Source organism: Poecilia latipinna, unplaced genomic scaffold, assembly GCF_001443285.1.
Source record: "Poecilia latipinna isolate Pla-1442-1.1 unplaced genomic scaffold, P_latipinna-1.0 Scaffold357, whole genome shotgun sequence".
In the NCBI taxonomy this organism is placed as follows: domain Eukaryota; kingdom Metazoa; phylum Chordata; class Actinopteri; order Cyprinodontiformes; family Poeciliidae; genus Poecilia; species Poecilia latipinna.
The window spans coordinates 373,249-393,597 of record NW_015112973.1 but is presented as its reverse complement, the minus strand read 5'-3'; the positions used below and the strand labels follow the sequence as shown (position 1 = coordinate 393,597).

Sequence of the window (20,349 nt, the reverse complement as noted above, 5' to 3'; positions counted from 1 at the left end):
AAAAAAAAAAAAAAAACATGGCTCATAGCTGTGGCAATAAAAACGCTATTTCCAACCACTTCACTGAAAAACCTCTTAGTCACTGCTGATGTCTTTCCGTCTTGGCATCAACAAACTGCCAGAACGTCTGCATTTATAAAATGCTGCCACACTGGCTGATCCACTAATTATCTGATTCGACTACCAGGACCTTTCAGTTAATTTCCCTCTCGGCTCACATTAAAGCTGCGACACTCAAATTTGTTTGCCCACGACTGTCCATAAAACCCGTCATCGGTCGCCATGGCCACCACATCCCATAGTAAGTCAAAGGCAGAGGGAGGTGGTTTTCAGGATGTTGTGCAGGATATATGACCGCTCCTCCAAATGTTGGTTTTCGCTGTGTTTATTTACCTACCCGGCCCGCTCAGAGGTGACTCTGGGGGCGAGTTGTGGGGGCATCAGAGAGTGCCTCGTTGGAGGCAAGCACACATATGTGGGTTTACTCAACCACCAGCTAAAAATATCCTCTCAGGTGGAAAAGTGTACGCCTTGTGTTGTGGATAAATTTCAAATAAATGAGAAAGTCAAGTCTCCTTTGAGTCATGCTTGATTTATATATCATTTTTACAACAAACGAGGGGAGCATACTTGATTGTGAAATAATATTGCTACAAAAGTGCCTGGAAAATACATGACATCCCCCCCTGCCAAATGAAAGGGGAGCTTTGCACATTTTCCACTTTTTAATTTCATTAATTATAACAATGCAACAACTGAAAGGAAAAGCTACAAATAAAAGGGGAAAAACTATAAGAGGTGAGGGACGGGGGTAGAAATTGGAAAAGGGGCAAAGTGACGTGTAGCCAAGCGCGTAACGTGTCATGTTGCCATGATTTGTGTCCATAATTGTTTTTCTTCAAACAGATTTTGACCAAAGGTGGCAGCAGTATAAAGATAAATAGCATTTTGTTTCTTCTTCTGATTCGTGGCTAAACATCAAAACTTATTAAGGGTGATAAATGCCAAGTCTCTTTCACAGTAAAAGCCCCGACACGACACAATTTCCCCACATGGAAACAATATTTCTGAATAGATTTGATTAATTTAGTGAAGCACAACTGTCTTCTAGCAAGTATATCATCTGAGGTACACTCTGTCCCACACTGTTGCAAAAGTAAAAAAAAAAAAAAAAAAAAAAAAAAAGAAAAACGTATTTTAAATTAATATAATAAAACGCAAGCAGACCCGGATATGTCCTCTTGCGGCATTGAAGCAGATTATGAAGATAAATCAGGAAAATTAAGCTGAGTCTCCTCAACTCAGTAGAGGACAGAATGTGACTTTGGTCCCATTTATAAAGCAATAAAAGATAATACGATATCTAAAAAAGAAAAAACAAAAATCCAATATTAGCTGGGATCAGAATCAGCCAGTAAATGTAGGCATTCAGTCAGCATGCTCTCTAAGCGCCCTCCCCTCAAGAGGTCTAGTCTGTAAAGCCATTGCTTAATATTTGGTTGCTGGGACGGGGCCTGCCCTGGAGCCTGCCTCTCTCCACAGCGAAATAAAGTTCGCCCACTCACAAGCAAAATGGGAAAGACAGGGATGGTATAACTCCATTGCTAGGGAATTTTAAATAGGGGAAAGTTGGCATCACTCAACAACTCGGCTCTGCTAAATTCAGCCATGAATCTTTCCAGACTGTGGAAAAATTACCATCTTCTCAATGCAGCAGAACCGAAGCATTCAAGAGAATTATAGGTGCGTCAATATATCAGAGCAGGTTGAGACCCACAGGGGGAGAGATGTTGTTTTTTTTTTTGTTGTTTTTTTTTAAAAGCGTGGATGCAGACTTAGGTGGGACATTGCACGCGAAACGTTGCTCGAGTGGCGAACCTCGTTGAACCGTGACCACAATTAGATGCGCAAACAGTCCTTTCCATGACTTATGAGTGGTCAAACAAGGGGAATCACGCACCGGACACTCCTGTGCAGAAACACTAACAAAAAAGACACATAAACACTGTGGAAGAAAGACAGTGAATTTCAATGGACTTTCCTGCTGTCAGAATGTCTGGTATGCATTAGCCACAGACTCCAGTGGGATAGCTGGATCCACAGCATGCATGTGCATGAGGGCAAATCCATGCAAGCAGGCGTAGTAGCACACACACACACACGCACACACACACACACACACACACACACGCAACAACATACAAAAACAAAGAGTGAAAGTAAGAGGGTTCACCAGAGTCAAACAAGACTACGGTTCACACTTTGCCAAATAGGTCAGAAACATTTACATACAGAGGGATGGAGATACAGGCAGAAGAATTAGCGGTAGCATGCTCAGCTTAGCGTCAACTTGACTATCCTACCATTTTTTTATTGTTGTTTTTTTACATTTATACCAAAGTCACGCCAAGGCAAAGCAAACTAAGCAGCTGCTATCAATTGGTGGAGTTTCAATGAAAACAATAATATTCCTCATGCGAGTCAGGACTACAAAGTTTTTGTGTGAACAAATGGCAACAGTTTTTTTTTATTTTTATGAAACAAAACACAATATTTTTTTTAAATAAAAACACTGTAGGCAGAGCTTTTTCTAAGCAAAATTATATTAGTAGCGTAACCATTCTCATCAAAGAATTAAGTGTATGCTGTAATAACTGTCTATGATGCAGAGATGTCTGAACATGAATGATATTTACGGGATATCAGGCTGATAGCCAAAAGGCTCGCTAATCGAATTGTCCCAGCGTTGGACAGGCACTGTTTCTCTTTTTTTCCCCTACATCTCCTTGTTAATTGTGCTCCCATCTTGGATTGGGCACAAAGATTGAATCCAAGATAAACCAGTGGCTATCTACACAAAGAGTATCTTATCGTCAAGAATTGCTTTTGTTCAAAACAACCCTTTTTTAATGCTTTTAGTTTTGGCTATTAAAATGGTGGGGGTGTAAAAAGCCAAATCTTTACAAGTAAAAGTGAGGTGGAGTTAGCTGGCAAAGGCAGTGGGCTAATTTTTATGTGTCTCCTCTGTGACCATGGCGAAGAGAGTATTCGTGCCTCAGGGCACTTTTTGTTTTCGCATTAGTGCACACTCTTCATCGGGGTTTATGTGATGAAGGAAAGTCAAAGGAAAATGTCACTGAAAACTAATATGAAACTATACACTGAAGTCACCAACCCCACTGTAAATATGGTGGTGGCGTCAGTGTGCCGTGGTGCGGCTGGTCAGGGTTGATGAAAATATGAATGGAGTTAAGGGAAAGACTGCAAAAGAGCTGAGACTGAGGAGGAGGTTCACCTTCCGGCAGAAAGAAAACCCTAAAACATTCACTGAGGGCTGCAGTGGAAGAGTTCAGCACAATGTCCCTGTCAAAGTCCATCCTGAAATCTGATTGATAATCTGCCACAAGACCTGAGAACTGATTTTTAAAGACTCAGCACATCCAGTCTGACTGAGCTTGAGCCATTTCCCAGAGAGTCGCATTGGTTTGTAGATGTTGCAGAACTTGTAGAGTCACTCAGCAAAAGCTGAGTCAACAAATTCCCGACTCAGGAGGGCTTAATATAAATACATTCAGATTTTCATTTGTTAGAAAAACGGAAAATGACGTGTCGTGTAAAACCACAAAAATTGTGAAGAAAAAAACAAAAAACAAAACAAAACCCGTCAACAGCTATGAATATTTTTGCAGATCACTGTATCATCTCACTTTTCCGGAGCCATGTGTTGCAGTTCAGATCTGTGTATGTGTCTCATATTATTTTTGTTCAACAGTAAAGGAATCTCACCCTAATGAGAGAGGCTCTGTGTTGCCAGCTCGAGGTTTTCACTGGCAAATATCTCCTGTTCTTCCGTTTTGTCAGCTATAACTAAAAACTCATTTCGGTTTCAATTTAATTCCATCTCCGTCTTTCCCACTCAATTTACTTGTTAAAAAACATTGATCTATATTTCACTTGATTCCAAGAAAACCACAACCGCAGATGCTCGAAAGAGCTGGAAGGAAGGTGAACGTCCTCGGATCAGAGGAGTCAAAGCCAGCGAGACGCAGGACCGCAGGACTCTTACGAAGCACAACCTGTGCCAAATCCGAGCTTCCTGCGTGACTCAAATGCCGAGTCCAATTCCGACGGCTTCCTGTGGCGGCACAAACCTGGGTTGACCTGCGATGTGACGGTTCCCAGCAGCTGGATGACGATGAGCGGGAGGAAGAGAGAGTCCGACAGGTGCCTCATCATCGTGAACACACGAAAACAGACAGACGTCCACAACCTGGAGGAAAAGATGAAAACAGCAGGTCAGACATGCCCGATGGATTTTCCAGCGTTACTTAACCACTTAAGCCAAAAAAAAAAAAAATCCCACCCATTTGTGTTTACTTTTTGGTATTCATGGGAACAAGACTTTCGTTTAGAATACATGGGAGCCTAAATAGAATAATGCTTTTTTTACAACCAGTAACAAAAAGCGCAGTAATTACCAGCAAACAGTGGAATTTCCATTAACCAACCAGTTTATTATCCAATGAGGGGAAAAAAAAAACAAAAAAAAAACAAAAAACGATTAAACCCAAAACTGCAGTGACGTCGCGCCGTCAATCACATGAGACGAAACAGCTCCGCGTGCTCAGTTGTGAGTTAGCTTCTTGATATTCAAATATGAACCCGAGCTGAGAAAGTAAAGGACGCCTGGATGAATGAAAGAGGGAAGGAGGAGGAGACGCCGAGGCCTTAAATCACAGACATGACTTCAGCCGGACAGACACGGAGCCAAGAAGCCACCTCCGACTGACCACTCGGTCCAGCGGCTCGGAAACCAGTTTCAACCAGTTTCTGTCCGCGTTTCATTCGTGATGCGAGTCTTTTACGTAAAAGCCGTCATCCGCTGGAGCCTCACAAACAACTTTTTCACTTTCAGTATTGTAGAAAAACAACTCCAATAGATATTTCTGAGCAGACAAATAAACTGGGAATGAGACATAATCTGGTTTGTCTGTTTGCTAGTTTAGCTGCAATTTATGCACAATTTTTTAACGTGAGAACATAAATGGATACATGTGGATGAGTCTCTATGTGCACTGCTGTTTTCTGCAGACTTTCTGGCTGACTCATCTTCAGACTACTGGCACTTTTTTGTTATGGCTGACAACACAGGGTGGCATGACTTGGAGGGTGGCATTAGCAGCTCAAAAAAGAAAACTGTTAGTCATGCTTTTTGTTTTTAGATTTTCGGGAAGCTTTGTGGAGGATGAGCACCCAAAGTTGTTTCTAATCTAAAATAAAGCTTAAACCAGAACTGAACAATGGTATTGAACAGGTCCTTATATTAATTAATGAATATTGAGGGTCAAAAAAGGGTTTCTGTCATTCATACAAGGAACATTTATAATCTGGAAGAATCTCTTGATCAACACAAGCAGAAACGTCTCAGCTCTTGGACTCAGTTAAGATCTCCAAGTTTTTGAATTTTTATCTCAAACTTGCTCGATTTCGCAACATTTCTGACTTAACTCCATTATTGCCACTTTCCACAAAATTGTTTTGCTTTTTCAATGCCTTTTCCTGCCACCTCTCATCCCAAGTATTTACCACTAAGAAACCTCTACCAAGCCAAATTCCTCTGTTTTCAGTGATGATGAAACACAAGCAGCTGATGTTTTTGCATTTGGAAGTCAAACATATGTTTATCATGTTCATTACACGTTAAAAACAGCCTGTGTTGCACATGGGGTCTGGAGAGACCTGCCTCTGCTTCAAACATTCATTACCGATCGCCCAAAGTTTAAAATTTCCCTTTCCCACTTGCTCCTTTTAAGACTCAGCGGTGCACATACAAGTGTGTTCATACTCACACACAAGCATCTCAAGTGACTTTTTGAGTCGAAGGCCTCATGTAGTCACTTTGGCATCGCTATAAATAAGGCGACAACTTCCCTGACTTTGAAACCAGTACATGTGGTTGTTTTCCCATCATTTTAAGAATGCCCTAAACAATATATCCAAAAACACAGTGAAAACCTCAGATGACAATAACATGACAAGCATCTCTGGAAATTCTGATCCAGAAAAAAACAAAACAACAGGGAAAATAATGACGAATCCGACGAGGTCTGCTCCGGGATCCGTAACGTTTCCTTGCAAATATGTTCTCGTCTTGGAATATCGTTTGTTTGTGCCAGTGTTGTACTGAAATGGATTTCCTGCCTCCCATGTGTTGTGATGCAGCATCTCCATGTCCCAGCTGTGCTCTCAGTATGAAGATAACAGCTGCTCCAACACATCTGTTCTCCGCTGCAGCAACACGAGATCAGTAAACAGGTTGATGGAGCCGCAGGAAAAACTTATTCATAGCTCGCTTCTGAGTCAAACGGGACTTTATGCGCTTTTCACTTGCAAAAGCCGGGCCTTCGCAAAAGTGTTCACACCCTTCTGACCAAAGCTTGTGACGTTACAACCGCAAACTCCAATGTGTTTCATTAGGATTTGTGAAGTGAGAAAAACGTGAGGCATAAAAACTGGTTTTCAGTATAAAGTTTTATGTGAATAAATATCGGAAAAGTTTGGTGCGCCTGTTTTCGGCAGCCTGAGTCAATAGATTAAAGGAAAACAGTTCTCTTCGTTTACAGCTGTTGTAAGTTTAGGACGTTTTCTCTGCCTGCTTTGCACATGTGTCGTCCGTTCTTCTCTGAAAAATATCCGAAGCTCAGTCAGACAGAGCGTCCGTCACCGTCAGCATTCACGTTTTGCCACTGAGTTACACGTGAATTTCAGTCGGGACTTTGACTGCACCACTCTGACACGTCAATGTCACTGCCTGAACTTTTGTCAGCATTCAAGCTCTGATTGTGTGTTCAGCGGTGGAGATCCAAACGGAGCTGAGGCCCTTAAAACTTTAAAGATTTTCTTCCAGTTGTTGCTCTACAATAATCTCCATCAATCTTCCTGTCAACTTTGAACAGCTGCTCACAGCATAACGCTGCCACCACCATGTTTCAGTGGGAGGTTGTTGAGCAGAGGAAAATGTACATCTTTTCTGAGCAGAGCATCTTCCTTCTGGTTGGCGCTACTCCTTCTCTGGCTCCTGCCAACATGTTGTCAGATTTGTGGAGTTTACACCCAGATTAATCCAACCTGAGCTGTGGATCTCTGCAGCTCCTTCAGAGTAACCATGCTTATCCCGACTGCTTCCTGCCAGTTGAGGTGGGAGGCCGTATCTTTGTAGGTTTGCTGTCATGCCGTGCTCTTTTGAACTGATCAGTGCTTAATGAAATTTTCAAAATTCGTGATAAACAACTTTGTTTATTCAGTGATATTTGCTTCGTAGCCTTAACAGAGGAATCAGATTATTACTGACGACAACTTTAGTAAGATAATTGCGCTGGATTTTATTCAGCAGTGTCTAAGTAAATTGGGCTGAACATTAAAGCAAGTTTATTCTTTTTTTTTTTTGGAAACCATAACTCGTTTTTTCCTTCCACTTAACAATTATATGCCAAGTAGTTTTTGTCTACATAAAATCCCAATAAACTCTGTGGATTGTGGTAGTGTTGTGACAAAATGTGGAAAAGTACAAAAGTTCTGTGGAGGGAAAAAAATTCTAGACCTCGTAAAAATATTTTGTCTGTTACAAGATCAATGTTATTGAAACGTAGTGGTAGTTCCATTGATCATCTTCTGTTTGTCATCTGACATTTTGTTATGTGTTGTAGATAACTAGAAAGATGTTGAGAGGTGCTTAGAAGTACGAGAGCTGCAACGGAGGCCGTTCTCATATTTGCACATAAACTTCATAGATCCCGAGTTCTTCCGACCTAAAGCGCCTCAGCAGACCACAGAACATTTCAGAGAAGTGATTTTTTGCTGAAATAAATGGTTTAATAATGGAAATAATATCTCCTTCCAGGAACAGTGTGCTTGATAGCTGACCCCCAAAGCTGCCAGAGAGGATATTAATATGACTGGAAAACTCAGAGAGCTTAAACTCAGAAAAATGGTGTGATTGGAAGTGAAGCTGCAACGGGAGTAACACAGATCGAACACATTCATTTATTGAAGGTGGCGCTTTAAAAATTTCACTCGGACAACAAATTATGAGAAAAAGAATATTTTGTTATGACCTCTTCTGTCCTCACTGGACCTTCCAAACGTATTGCTAGGATCATTTCAGCCCTTTTTTCCTCTAGTGATGGCAAATACTGCTGGAATGTTTTAAACTCTCATCTATTGTTTTTCAAGGCTACTGCTCATACACACCTCTCCCTCTGGGTCACATATGAGATAATAAACCACTGACACCTTTAGGAGCTTTCAGAACAGGGCCAGACAAATAAACCGGAGCAGAATGAGAGTAAAGCAACCAAAACATACTCCCCCGTCCCCTTTAATGTCATATACTATGTCAGACAAATTTCAGTTTGTTCTGGGGATCATTTTTCATTAAACACTCATTTAAGAGTCCCTGTAAAAAAATAAATAAAAAAGGCTAAATCTTTACATAACAGAGGAAGACCGGATGGAACAATAAAAGAGATGGAAAAGAACATTACTTCACCGGTGTGTGTGTGCGTGTGTGTGTGTGTGTGTGTGTGTGTGTGCTTGCAAAACGTTTGTTCAAAAAGAACACTGGTTGAGTTTTAGATTTTGTTCCTGCAGGACCTCAAAAAGGAGCTCTGGCTTTATGCAGTGTCATCTTTGCAGTGAGGAGACCAACTGGATCTGTCAAAAAATATTACTGCTTCAATTACTGTAACTATTAGATAGAGGGCATACCTAAAGCAAAGCAAAGTTAAAGAAAAGCTGACACTTGTAATGGACTTTTAATGCAACTTTCAGAGCAACTTTGCATTAAAAGTGTCATAAACATTCATGAAGACTCCCTCATGTTTATGACAGCATCATGTCAGTCTTGTGCACATCCCTTCAATAAAGTGTTACCAAAATTTCCTACCTTTTCTCTCTTTTGCTACACGTACAAGTTTGGGGTGTAAAAACACGTGCTTTCACAAAGGCCCAAATGTCATTTGTATCCTGAGTTACAACTCTGTATTATGTGGGAAAAGTGGAAAAATGTTTTGCTTATTTCTGGGATTTGTCACTTTAATAACTAAAGAGAAACACAAAATACGACAGTGATTCTGAGAAAAGAGCCGCTTCAAAACGAATACCAGAGTTTCAAGATTAAATTACACACAAGTTCACTGTATTTACAAGTAGCAAAAGTGTAAAAAGCCCAGGGTCTGTTATTACGCTTGCAAGGCGACGTATGTACACGAAGCGTGGAGCATACGCAGTGAAACAAGACGACTGTGGTATTGCGGAGGCCGCCGTGTTCTCAACAAAGATCAGAAATGAGGACAAAAGCGTCCTCCCTCCGGCTGATGTTTGTAAATGTGGAGCCAGTGGGAGCTGCTGCACGCCCTTTCACATTCACCACAATCCTTGATGCATCAGCTTCCCACCTTAGAATAACATCTGTGCGCAGATGCAGTCCGAGATATCCTGGGCTAAAGTATCGAATCACAGCAGCATCAACACTGACCATTTCTCATGGAGCGCGACTCCGATCTCTAGCAGATTATTATGAACGCCAGGAAGAACGGACATGTGAAGAGTCTATCAGAGATGTTTCTATAAATGCAGATACTATCAAATGTTAATTTCTGTGGGTTGATGTGGGGAGTGGAGAGAGGGGGAGTTCTGTTCTCTAAAAACATTAGGTCCCTGCAGACACGTTCAGGAAGTGGTGAAAGACAGAAACTCCCCTCACTTACCCACAGGCCTGCAGAAAGCAGGGAATAAGCATGCACACTGTGTACCTTCATGTTGGACTCATCCAAATTTGATGAGGTTTCACATTTTGACTGCTTGCTGGAATCACTGTCCGGACCTCAGTATCAGAGCTCACACCAACCTCCCTGGAGCTCCGCTGTAAGCACAGTCAATGCATTCGCAGAGAACTCAGTCTGGAGTTTTAATAAAGAGCGTTCATCAAAGCCGTGTTACTGCGATGCCTGTGCAGATAAAAATGACTTTCTCAGGAGTGATGGAGAGCAGAAGCGGAGCACTAGCCGGGTCCTGCAGCCTGGGAAAGCCTGCAAAGTAAACACACAGGTTTACTTAGCTCTACTCCCTGCCTCTGTCTTTTCTTTTTCTTTCTTCTTCTTCGCATGCACACGCAAACATATTCAGGGGTTTTACATGAGGCTTTGGAGGGAGAGGAAATTACAGAGGCTGAGAGAGCAGAGTGTGAAGTCGACCATCAGTCCACCACGAACTGGTATGGGTCAGCAGATACCGGGAGACGAGCAAAAAGAGGAGAGATTACAACAGAGAATTATAATTTATGTTAATCCATTAAATTGCACATAGTTGGAAAATTTGCACCAAATCCAAATGGCAACAGGATAGTCTCATTTCCAAATTGGGCATAAAATATTGGATTCTGGACTAGTTTCCCTCGTATCTGTATAACCATTGCTCTCAATTAATGTTGATTTTCTCTCCGGGAATGAAACCCATTAACACTTGAAGCCAAAATACATACATATCACTGCCAAAAATAACACAACACTAAAATAACACAATACAATAAGGTATGGTGTTTCTCCTTTTTCCTACAAATGTAACAACAGTTATTTTTGGCCAAAAACAGTAAATTTAACCTCCTGTGACCAAAGGAAATGTCTCCTGAAAAATGAAGATATTTGCCTCTGATTTTCAGTCTGGAAACAGACAGATGTCTCTTTTATGTTGCTTTTGAAGTAACAGCTTCTTCCTAACCAGGTGGCCTTTCAGTCTGTTTCATTACAGTACAGACAATGACCATCACTAACCTGCTTCATTCAACATCTTCACATCTTTTTTGGGGTTTTTCTTTTTCTTTTTCTTTCTTCTCTTTTTCTTTTTTTGTTTTTTTTTTTTGTTTTTGCTTTTTGTTCTGAGGTTGATCCACTGAAACTCTTCCCAGAAAGCTGTGCTGGCTGGATATTCCCATAAGGTTTATACCATGTCATTGCTTGAACAGATGGACCTTAAATCTTGATGACGAGGCTTGTGGAGGTCCACGTTTCTCTTCGTAGTATCTGCGTCGGTCTCTTTTGACTCCTTTAATGACGCCACACAAGGAGGCGGTATGTTTGAGGTGTTACCGTCACACACGCCCCGAGGCTGTGGCTCACGTTCACTCAAATGTTGCGAAATACCCCGTGAAACGCTTTCATAGGTAATATGTGGTTCACCCAAATGGCAATTAACGCTTAAGGGGAGGAAAAGAGGGCCATATGTAAACTTCTGGTTTTTAAGTGTGCGTTTCCTGTAAGGGTTTTTTCTTTTAACGATTCCTATAAACATCAGCACCCATTCACCTATTTTTATACCTGTTTAGGAAGCCTGTTAATTCAGAGCACACGTTTCTGCCCATGAGTATTACTGTGGACTGTCAGTGTCGTCGTTGTTATGCAGTCTGCTTGTGCGCTCTGCACCGAAACCCCTCACATGTGCTTCCTATTAAATCCTCTCAGTCCTACCTTAAGGCTGTAATAAAGCATCACACGTTTCATTTTTACGGGAAAAGGATGAAATATGAACCACATTTCCCAATCAGACCCAGGTGGAGCCATGTAAACACAACGTTAGTTAAATTTAAGTTTCACTCTCTGGGCGGTGCAATGGGGTCTCATGGCAAAAATCAGTGTCTGTCAGGCCTTTTTATTTACCCTCTCTGAGTTTTTCCAAATTTGATTTTTATAGCGTGTCTTTTGTTTCAAGATTTATTTTGAAGACGTCGGGTTGCCTGAGGACGTTAGCCGCTTAAGCCAGAGCACAGGCGGGCGCTGAATGCTGCCAGCTGATATTCAGAAGACTTGAGGGAGACAGAAAACGAGAAACTGTACACCCGCCAGCTCGGCTCACCTGTAAAAATGCCCGGAAAAGCCGATCTCAATCCTGTAAAACCCAGCAAATTAATCTCACAAAGACTCAAAGTGTTCAGCGTCAGAACCGTGCAAAGACGGAGCTCGTGTTTGTTATGTAAGGAGAGGAGGCTGAAATCTTTCTCTGGAGATTCATTTTGATAGAATTTCCAGGCTCAAACATTTTACAGTTACACTTTCAGATTGAGAAAAACACAAACCGATGCCAAGAAAACCCCCTTTATTTTCCATCTCTTCTGTTAAGATAGACTTCTCTCTGCTACACTTTGCTTAATTTTTCCATTTTTCCCCCCCATTTTTACATCACTCTGCTAAGACTACCCTGGTGTGTAAGGACACACTCTGAAGAGTCACATCTGTTGTTGATAGTTCACAGTTTTAGAAACATTCCCGGGTTTTTTTTGCATATATGCTATTGTATCTTCTCTATTTAGCAGTGATGACTTTCTTTCATTTTCAAAATCTTTGCTTTTTAGATAATCTAAAGCTGCTTATTAAATATCAAAGAATGTATGTATGTTCACCCTTTATTTGATGTTAATTTTTAAGCTGTACACTCTATGATGCAATATATTTTTTTTTATCTTACAAAGGAGAGTAATGTTGAATGGATATTAATGGATGAAATGTGGAGGAGTCATCTGCCGGTGAGGCAGGAAACAACTATTCCACTGCTTTTTGTTGCTAATATGAAATAATCTAAGGAAGACAGGATAGATTATTTACAACTGCAGGTACACTGGTAGGATGAAAACTTGAATGTAAGCAACAGCTTCAGTTTCAGCTTTTTCGTCATCACAACCTGTCTCAATCCAAGCTGGGTGTACGAGATGTTCTGGCAGGTAACACGTTTCAATCCACTCGATAGGATAAAGATGTACCCAGATACTGATGTGAATACCTGACCTAAAGCCCAAAGCCCAAGAGGTGACCATACCGCCTCCTATTGGCCGGTATAGCAGTTGGTCACCATAGAGACCACGGATGCTGTCTAGTGGACGGAAAATGCTGATCAAGGAGCCATATTGGCTACTTTGTTAGCTTTCTATCTGTGAAGGAAGATACTTAATGCTTCATCAATATAAGTTTTGTTTCATTGTATATTTTTCTTTTATTCTCCATCAAAAGTTAACTTCTTGTTACTTGTGAACAGGGCATTGGTTCACATGCGATAATGTATGTCACAGAACATATGCGTTTTCTGTAGCATTGTAAATAGGTCTTCAATGTAAAGGAGAAGAGGACTAAAAGTTTCCAAGCACAAACTCTTTCAGGTTTACAAAGAAAAAAAGAAAATATCCAGTGAGCCGTGCCGTGCGGATGAAAATGCCTGAATATCGGCTGCAACATTAAGACCATGAGAATTTCATCGTATCAGTAGTTCAAGTTGGTGGTGACGAGGGGGATGTTCTTTTTTTCTGCTCATTTTGAGACCTGTAGTGCCCATCATTTCAACATCCCAACACAATGTGTCCATCTTCTTAAGACTAACTCCAGCAGGGTAACGCACCATGTCACAAATGATCCCAAACTGGTTTCTTGAACTTCGCTCCATTGACTTCCACAGTCACCACTTCTCGAAACAACACTTTGGGGTGTACCGGAGACTCACGTTGTGGAAGTGCAGCCATCAAATCTTTCAGCTGCCACCGCAGATCTTCCAACACCTTGTTCGAACTGTGCAACAGAGAACCGAGGCACCTCTTATGGTTTAAGCAAGTCCAACTCGATACAAGTAAAGCACATCTAGTAAATTGATCCGGCGGTGAATATCCCCGATAAATCCATTCAATCACAACCTAAGATCGAATTTCTTGTGGCTGCTCGCTGTAAAAATTGTTCTCTTCAAACGACTGCTGACAGCCCATAATCAAAGGAAGACAAACTGAGAGACAGTAAGGTGGAGTAAGGTGGAGCCAGGCAACAAGAATCAAACAGACAAACAGAAACACAGTGCCACGTGTAAACAGGACAGGGAGAATGAAACACAAAGGCCACATGTACAAACAGACGTAGACACAGTCGGTAACTAGTGTGAGTTATGGATGACTTAGATTACAACGTCCTTTTTCATATATTTAGTCTTACGGTCATTTGTGTGCACAGATTAAACCTGTAACATGAGGGAACTGATTACAGCAGGGAATCAAACATCTTGTGCAACCTGAGCTGAATCTCTGGACGGAGGTTAAACAAAACTCCCCAAACTCAAACCTGGAATAATTACAAAACACCCTTCAGGCTACATGTAACCCTATCCATCTCAACGTCGCTGATGAGTGTGATTACGGTATGGGCCAAATAAGGTTAAAGTGCAAACAAAAACACTGCAGTATTTTAGGCTCGATGTTTTTTTGAAAATGTCACTATTTATACCAAATTACAAGCCAGAGAGCAGCTGGCTCTCTGCTCCCAGAAGGATTGATTTGAGAATGCTCTCAATCAGACAGACGTCTGTGTTGAGTTACAGCCGAGCTGTGGTGCAGCGTTTTGAATGTGGGGCTGAAATTGCAGCCTTTGCTGTGCGTGATTAAGGCTTACATGAGAGGATGTCAGTCAGCCACCAGGCCGTGGAGGGATGGGATGGCTGGTTAAAATAACAGACACATCACGATAACACCATCAAAAAAAAGATTGTTCCTTTAAATTCAACCCATCGGTGTGGTTTCTGGGTACATTCACCTATCTGTCATGAACAAGAGTCTTTTAACTCAGCTTTCACCAAAAACCTTTTTATTTTATCCGTCATCGAGAAGAAAGAGTTGAATATTAACAAGGGTAAATGAGAACAAAGCTGCACGAATCAGAAAGGCTTAAATAACTAGTTTCGACAGATAAAGACATTCTGGGATTAATTTGTGGTTAAATCCTTAAATTAAATCTGTTGATGAAACAAAGAATATTGATCAGGCCGTTGAGAAGATTCCGAGAGGCTCGGACTGTGTTTTAAATTTTACCCAATTGCTAACATTTGCCTGTGATGTATGCAATGCGCCAGTTTGATGCAACGCATCCCTCGGAGAAGCGCCGATCCCAAAGTTAATCTAATATTTGTAATCGTGGCCAACACGGACTGAACAGATTCCTTCACTTCCTCCTTTGTTGGAGCTAAAACTACAGATGAACTACAATTCCAAAACAGCGCAACAAAAAAAAAAAAAAAAATCAAATCATCGTTCACAACTTCTCCTTCTGTTCCCTGATTGGCCCAGTCAAAAGTCAACCGGAGACAATCCAAGTGAAGGGGAGAAAGCCTAGGCCGTGCTGGAAGCGACAATGGTTTTCGAGAGAAATTGCACATGAAGGCAATAGTCAGGCCACCATCGTGCTGTAGGGATGTGCTTCTTCAAGACACAGAGACAGAGAGGCTGGTCATAGTAGGAAAACCTCCACAAGCTGCGGAATGGCATGTGACAGAGCCAGAGGTTTGGCAGAGCTACAACATAATGTTTTCAGATCGACGTGTATTCGTGTGCTAGAATGGCTCTCGGTGATCAGGCGAAAACAAAAAGTCTAGAAGTGTTATCTGTGATAGATAAATCAACGGGGGGTTGGGGGGCGGGGATCACTTTTAAACAATTAAAAGCAGGATGCTTTTAATTTTCTGCCAACTGCTGGTCAGATTGGACTAACTTCTGCATCCACTGCGCTTCCCTACGGAGTCGGACGCACGCAGGCAGGCAGCAGGGCAAACTCTTCAGCTCGACCTTCCTGCAACAATATTTCCATTGATCAGAGCCATCTCTCCGGGGTCTGCTGTTGACTCTGCAGCTCACCGAGCGACGCGGGTCAGATGTCAAAGCTGTGAGCTCATGCAAATCCAGGACTCCAGGCAGCAAAAGAGTCCTCTGTTTGGACGTCTTTTAGCCACATACCACAGGAGGATACCCGCATACCTGCCGCGTGTAACACCCACAGCGCACCAGCCAACACAAAGACATGAGCAAAGAGCTTCAACAGACCACAGGGAATCTTTATGAGATTCTATGGAGCTATTGTTGAAAGTGTTTAACTAAATTTAACAAAAACAAAACAAAACAAAACAAAAAAAACCACACACATTTAAGCCACAATAAAGCAGCACAAATATTTCCAGGCTTGAGACTTTGAGATTTTATTTGAAACACAAAGAATTTTATATTAGTTCTCTGGAGGGTTGGTCGTCGATGTCATTGTTGTTCACAAAAGAAAGAAACTTTAATGTGTTTTCAGAGTAAAGAAATAAATTAGGATTTGATGAGGCCTGCAGCCATGAGAACATTTTTTTTCTTTAGTCAAATAAGAGAAAAACTGAGAGCAGGAATGAACATAAATCACATTTGTGACAACCATAACAAAGTGAAACCGTATGCAACGGCTTCTGTGGAAAGCATCTGGAGTAGATGAGTTTCTGCATCGCTTTCTCGTTTACTGAAAAGGTTCAGACGCATCAGCTGCCCCAGACTAAAAAAAAATGCATCAATCAAATCTTAAAGTTGTCATGGAGGCTTCAGTGAGGCTGATACAAAATGTGACGGTTCAAGCGGAGGAGAAAACGGCAAAACTTACAAAAATTAAAACCAAGAAATTGAGACCACTTACTTTTGTCTTTCTTTGTCTTCAGACCATTTGCTCAAAGATTGGTTTAGTTTATTCCAGTAGGAGCGTGGCGGCTGAATGCTTCGGTCCTCCGTCGTCCAGTTGTCAGCTGCCTTCAGCAGGACTCACTCGGCTGATGTAAGACGCCTCTGCACTGTGGAAAAAAAGAAAGAAAAGAACCAGAGGAGGGAGAGAGAGGGAGTGAGGCAGAGAGAGAAGGAGGAAAAAACCCTCACATTCTGTGGATTCCTGGGAATGTGCCAAAGTCCCAGAAATCCACACATATGGTTTCAATTAAGGCTGAATCCAAGTCTCAATCAGAAAGCTTTCGTCCACCTGAAAAGAGGCTTTCTTTTGACAAGCAGAGACTGAAGCAACTTTAATAGAAAGTAACGTGTGCGCTTTAATCACTTCATTCACTGCCTTGCGTAGAAACAGGACTGAGTCCAGGCATGGGTCTCAGTTCGACAAATACAGAAAGAGAAAGATGTGAGTCAACGCATCAGGCAGGAGTCCCTTAATGATATTTTACAACTTCTGCAGCTGTTTTGTCCGGATAGATTTAGACAAACCTTAACTATCTGATATGGAAAAGTTGTTTTTTTTTGTTTGTTTTTTTCTTTTACAATATTCTGGTAATCTTGACTTGCAAACTTGTTTTATGATGACAACGTCATTCTAGCCTGTGGTAGAGTAACTCCGGAGACAGGGATTTATAAAAGTAGAAGGATTTGATTTTATTGCCCTTTATTGCTTTTAGAGATTTTCACCAGTTGCAGAAATGGGGCTGGTTGAAAATGTCAGTTTGTCATAATTTTACCGTCAATTCCCTGACAACTAAGGATTATCAACTCATTCAAAGGTAAAAGCTGAAGTTAAACATTTTTCAAAAAGCTAAATATTAAACTTAGTTGGTTTTTATTGAAGCAGCTGTATGTAGCTCTAGAGCACCCGGATTCGCACGTACCGAGATAAATATTGTTAAACTGCCTTGTTGCTGAAAATGTGCTATATAAATAAAATTACCTTACCTTACCTAAACATTGTTTTTAAAAAGCTAAGCTTATTTAAAATACACCCTGAGCAGCAACAGAGTAATTCTAAAATATTTAACATCGCTTCAAATTTAAAACTGAAATTCATCCTACATTTAAAGGGACAAATTATTTGTGAAAAATTGCCCTAATTGTGGAATTTTCTTTTGAAGGGTATATTTACAATACTTGAAATAAAATGGCACTAGGAAAGTTGAACTAACAACTCAGAGCGTTATTTGAGAGACAACTGACTGGTTTGTAAGGAAGAGTCATTTATTTTCTTCCACGCTAGGAACAATGACAGAAGTGATTAGCTGTTGTCGCTAGCTTCTCGTAGGGAGTGAATGTTGCAAGATAATAACTCTATGCAATAAAATCTACTGGGTTTTATTTGATAGAGCACACTGCTTGATGTACGTATGTGATTGAATTGCCATTCGTCCATTCACCGTGAGCCTACAAGCACCAACTGGCTGGACCTTTGTTGACTTAGCTCAGTAACTTTGAAGGACTTGGATGTTTATGCAATCACTGAAGTTAAATGTTTTCTTTTAATTATTTTGCAGAAAACCTTTTTCACTTTGGGATTTGTTGATTGTGACTGATTTGCAAAAGCAATAAAAAGGGTAAAACCTCCCTGGGTGTGAATACCTTTTAAAGGCACTGTAGTATCTGCATTACTTCCTCCAGTAGATCTTGAAAATCAAACAAACTCTAGATATTGATTAGTGACTATAGGAACTATGATGCAATGAAAACACTCTGCAGTCATAACATGAAATGCAATGTTGTGCAAATTGAGAGTTTATAAGAGGCATTGACGTGGTTTACACGTAGAAAGTACATTTAGTAAAAGATGGAAGCCATTGTATCCATCTAATCTTTAATGATTACACAACCAAAAGAAGCAGATATTATAAATACCCCCCACATCCCGATCCATGTATCCTCATGACATACTGATTACTTCATCTCAGCCTATTCTTGTACAAAAATCACCAGTTAAAATAGATGGTAAAGTCCATCTAAACAGCATTCATCAGGACGTATAAAAATAAGTCTCATAAGCAAAATAAATAGATGCACTTGGCGAATGCATCGTCCAGACAACAAGGATTTCATTCATAATTTCACAATGTGTTCAAGTGCTCTATGAAAGAAAGGTAAAGTATGGTGTTGGCATACAAACAGAGAAAAGACTGCGTACTTCATTAGCCTCATTCACTTCAGACAGTTTCAAGAACCTTTCAGGGAGACTCGATTGTTATTGCACGACGATGGCATCACAGTTTCTCCAAACAAACTCAGGACAACAAAAAACACGAGGTGATCTTTGGATTGTTCTCCCGTGTCTCTCCTTGGTTGGATTAAACGCCGTTCTTCACCAGCTCGTGGACGCCGTGCTCGTCGATCATCAGGGTCGCCTGTAACTCTCGTCCCTTCACCAACTTCTCGAGACCCTTTAAAAAAAAAAAAAGAAAGAAAAAAAAAAGTGGAAAACACTGTCAAGGAGAGATTTTGGGACAACACCTGGATTTTCTGTTAAACTCTCCTGGCCTCACCTCTCCCGCGTAGGAGACCAGCGGAGAGATCTCGCATTTGATCGGAAGGTCGGTTCCGTCCTTGAGGCTGCGTCGGAGAAAGAAGCGTTTTCAGAGGAAGGAGAAAAACAGAAGCGGAATGAGAGACCGTCTCGTGAAAGACAAGAGGGACGGTAGCTTAGAGAAGCGGCAGTAAATCCTGAAAAACAGCTGGGCTTTTACTAAGGGTTGTGATTAGTGATCAAAGGTAGATAATCAGACGTTCATCGCAACCAGTGATTAGTCCTCTGACCCGTAACACACATCCTCCAGAAGCAAACAGATGAGTGCCTGGCAATGTCTCCACCCAGTGCTTCTGAAATACTGGGGGCACTTCACACAAACCCTCACTCATCATGCCCGCTTCAGGGTAATTATTCCAGACAACAATCACAGATCCCCACATCTGGAGAGTCAGAGGTTGAGCTGCAAGAGAAGGTGAATGACTAAAAGAGAAGCATTAGGATCCTTAAACACATTCGTGACACCAATGAATGTCAAAGAGGCACATGCTTGTGTTTTCACACTGCCTATAAAAAGCATTCAACTCTTTGGATGTTTTTATCCTCTTTATTGCTTCTACAAATGAGTCAAGATTGACAAAATATGTCTTTTTTTGATAAGATTACGGGGAAAAAAAACCTAGAAAATAAAATATTTAATATAAAATAAACAACTGCATTGACGTCATATAGTTTTTTTCTAATTTTGTTTCTCAAATAAGGCAGACTTTGTTGATCAGGACTGATTTGTAGAAGCAATAAAGAGGGGGAAAAAAATCAAAGGGGTTGAAAACCTTTTTAGGCTCTATATGTCTGAGCAAGCCAGTGAAGTTAAAACAAGCAGAAAACAGACAAGCCTGTAATGATCTTATAAACAAATCAGCAGGTACGGGTTTGACAGACAGGAGGAGTGGTTCCCATTACCCAGCATGCAACAGGTGCATACGTCCTTTACGCACGCAAGGGTCTCAGCGCAGGCCTTCAGAGGATAAATTATCTGCCATCAGATCAATATGACAGAATACCAGCCGCTACGAAACTAAAGTAAATCCTTCATAACAACTGATATGGTCCCTTAAAGTATTCACACCTCTTAAACCTTTTCGTTTTCACATGTGCTAAATAATCCAGCCTCAATCCTCAGTGTATTTTATTGGGAGTTTTTTTTTTTTTTTTTTTTTTTTTTTTTGATAGATTCAAAAAAAAATGCACATTTTTTGGGGGG

At 41.0% G+C, this 20,349-nt stretch overlaps 2 protein-coding genes across 4 annotated transcripts in view; both read right to left on the bottom strand.

Annotated features, from left to right (window-relative positions):
* ddr2a (discoidin domain receptor tyrosine kinase 2a) overlaps positions 1–17,014 on the bottom strand; it is a 34,958-nt gene extending 17,944 nt beyond the window's left edge. For both annotated transcript variants that reach the window (XM_015036110.1, XM_015036111.1), the window contains exons 1-2: positions 16,509–17,014; positions 4,152–4,270 (exon numbers count right to left, since the gene is read on the bottom strand). In XM_015036110.1, coding sequence (XP_014891596.1) covers positions 4,152–4,236 — 85 coding nt within the window. In that variant the 5' untranslated portion in view covers positions 4,237–4,270; positions 16,509–17,014. The remainder of the gene's footprint in view (positions 1–4,151; positions 4,271–16,508) is intronic.
* Positions 17,015–18,331: 1,317 nt separating this feature from the next.
* The window catches only part of uap1 (UDP-N-acetylglucosamine pyrophosphorylase 1), a 20,196-nt gene continuing 18,178 nt past the window's right edge, over positions 18,332–20,349 (bottom strand). For both annotated transcript variants that reach the window (XM_015036108.1, XM_015036109.1), the window contains 2 exons: positions 19,105–19,171; positions 18,332–19,002 (listed from right to left, as the gene is read on the bottom strand). In XM_015036108.1, the coding sequence (XP_014891594.1) occupies positions 18,910–19,002; positions 19,105–19,171 (160 nt within the window). In that variant the 3' untranslated portion in view covers positions 18,332–18,909. The remainder of the gene's footprint in view (positions 19,003–19,104; positions 19,172–20,349) is intronic.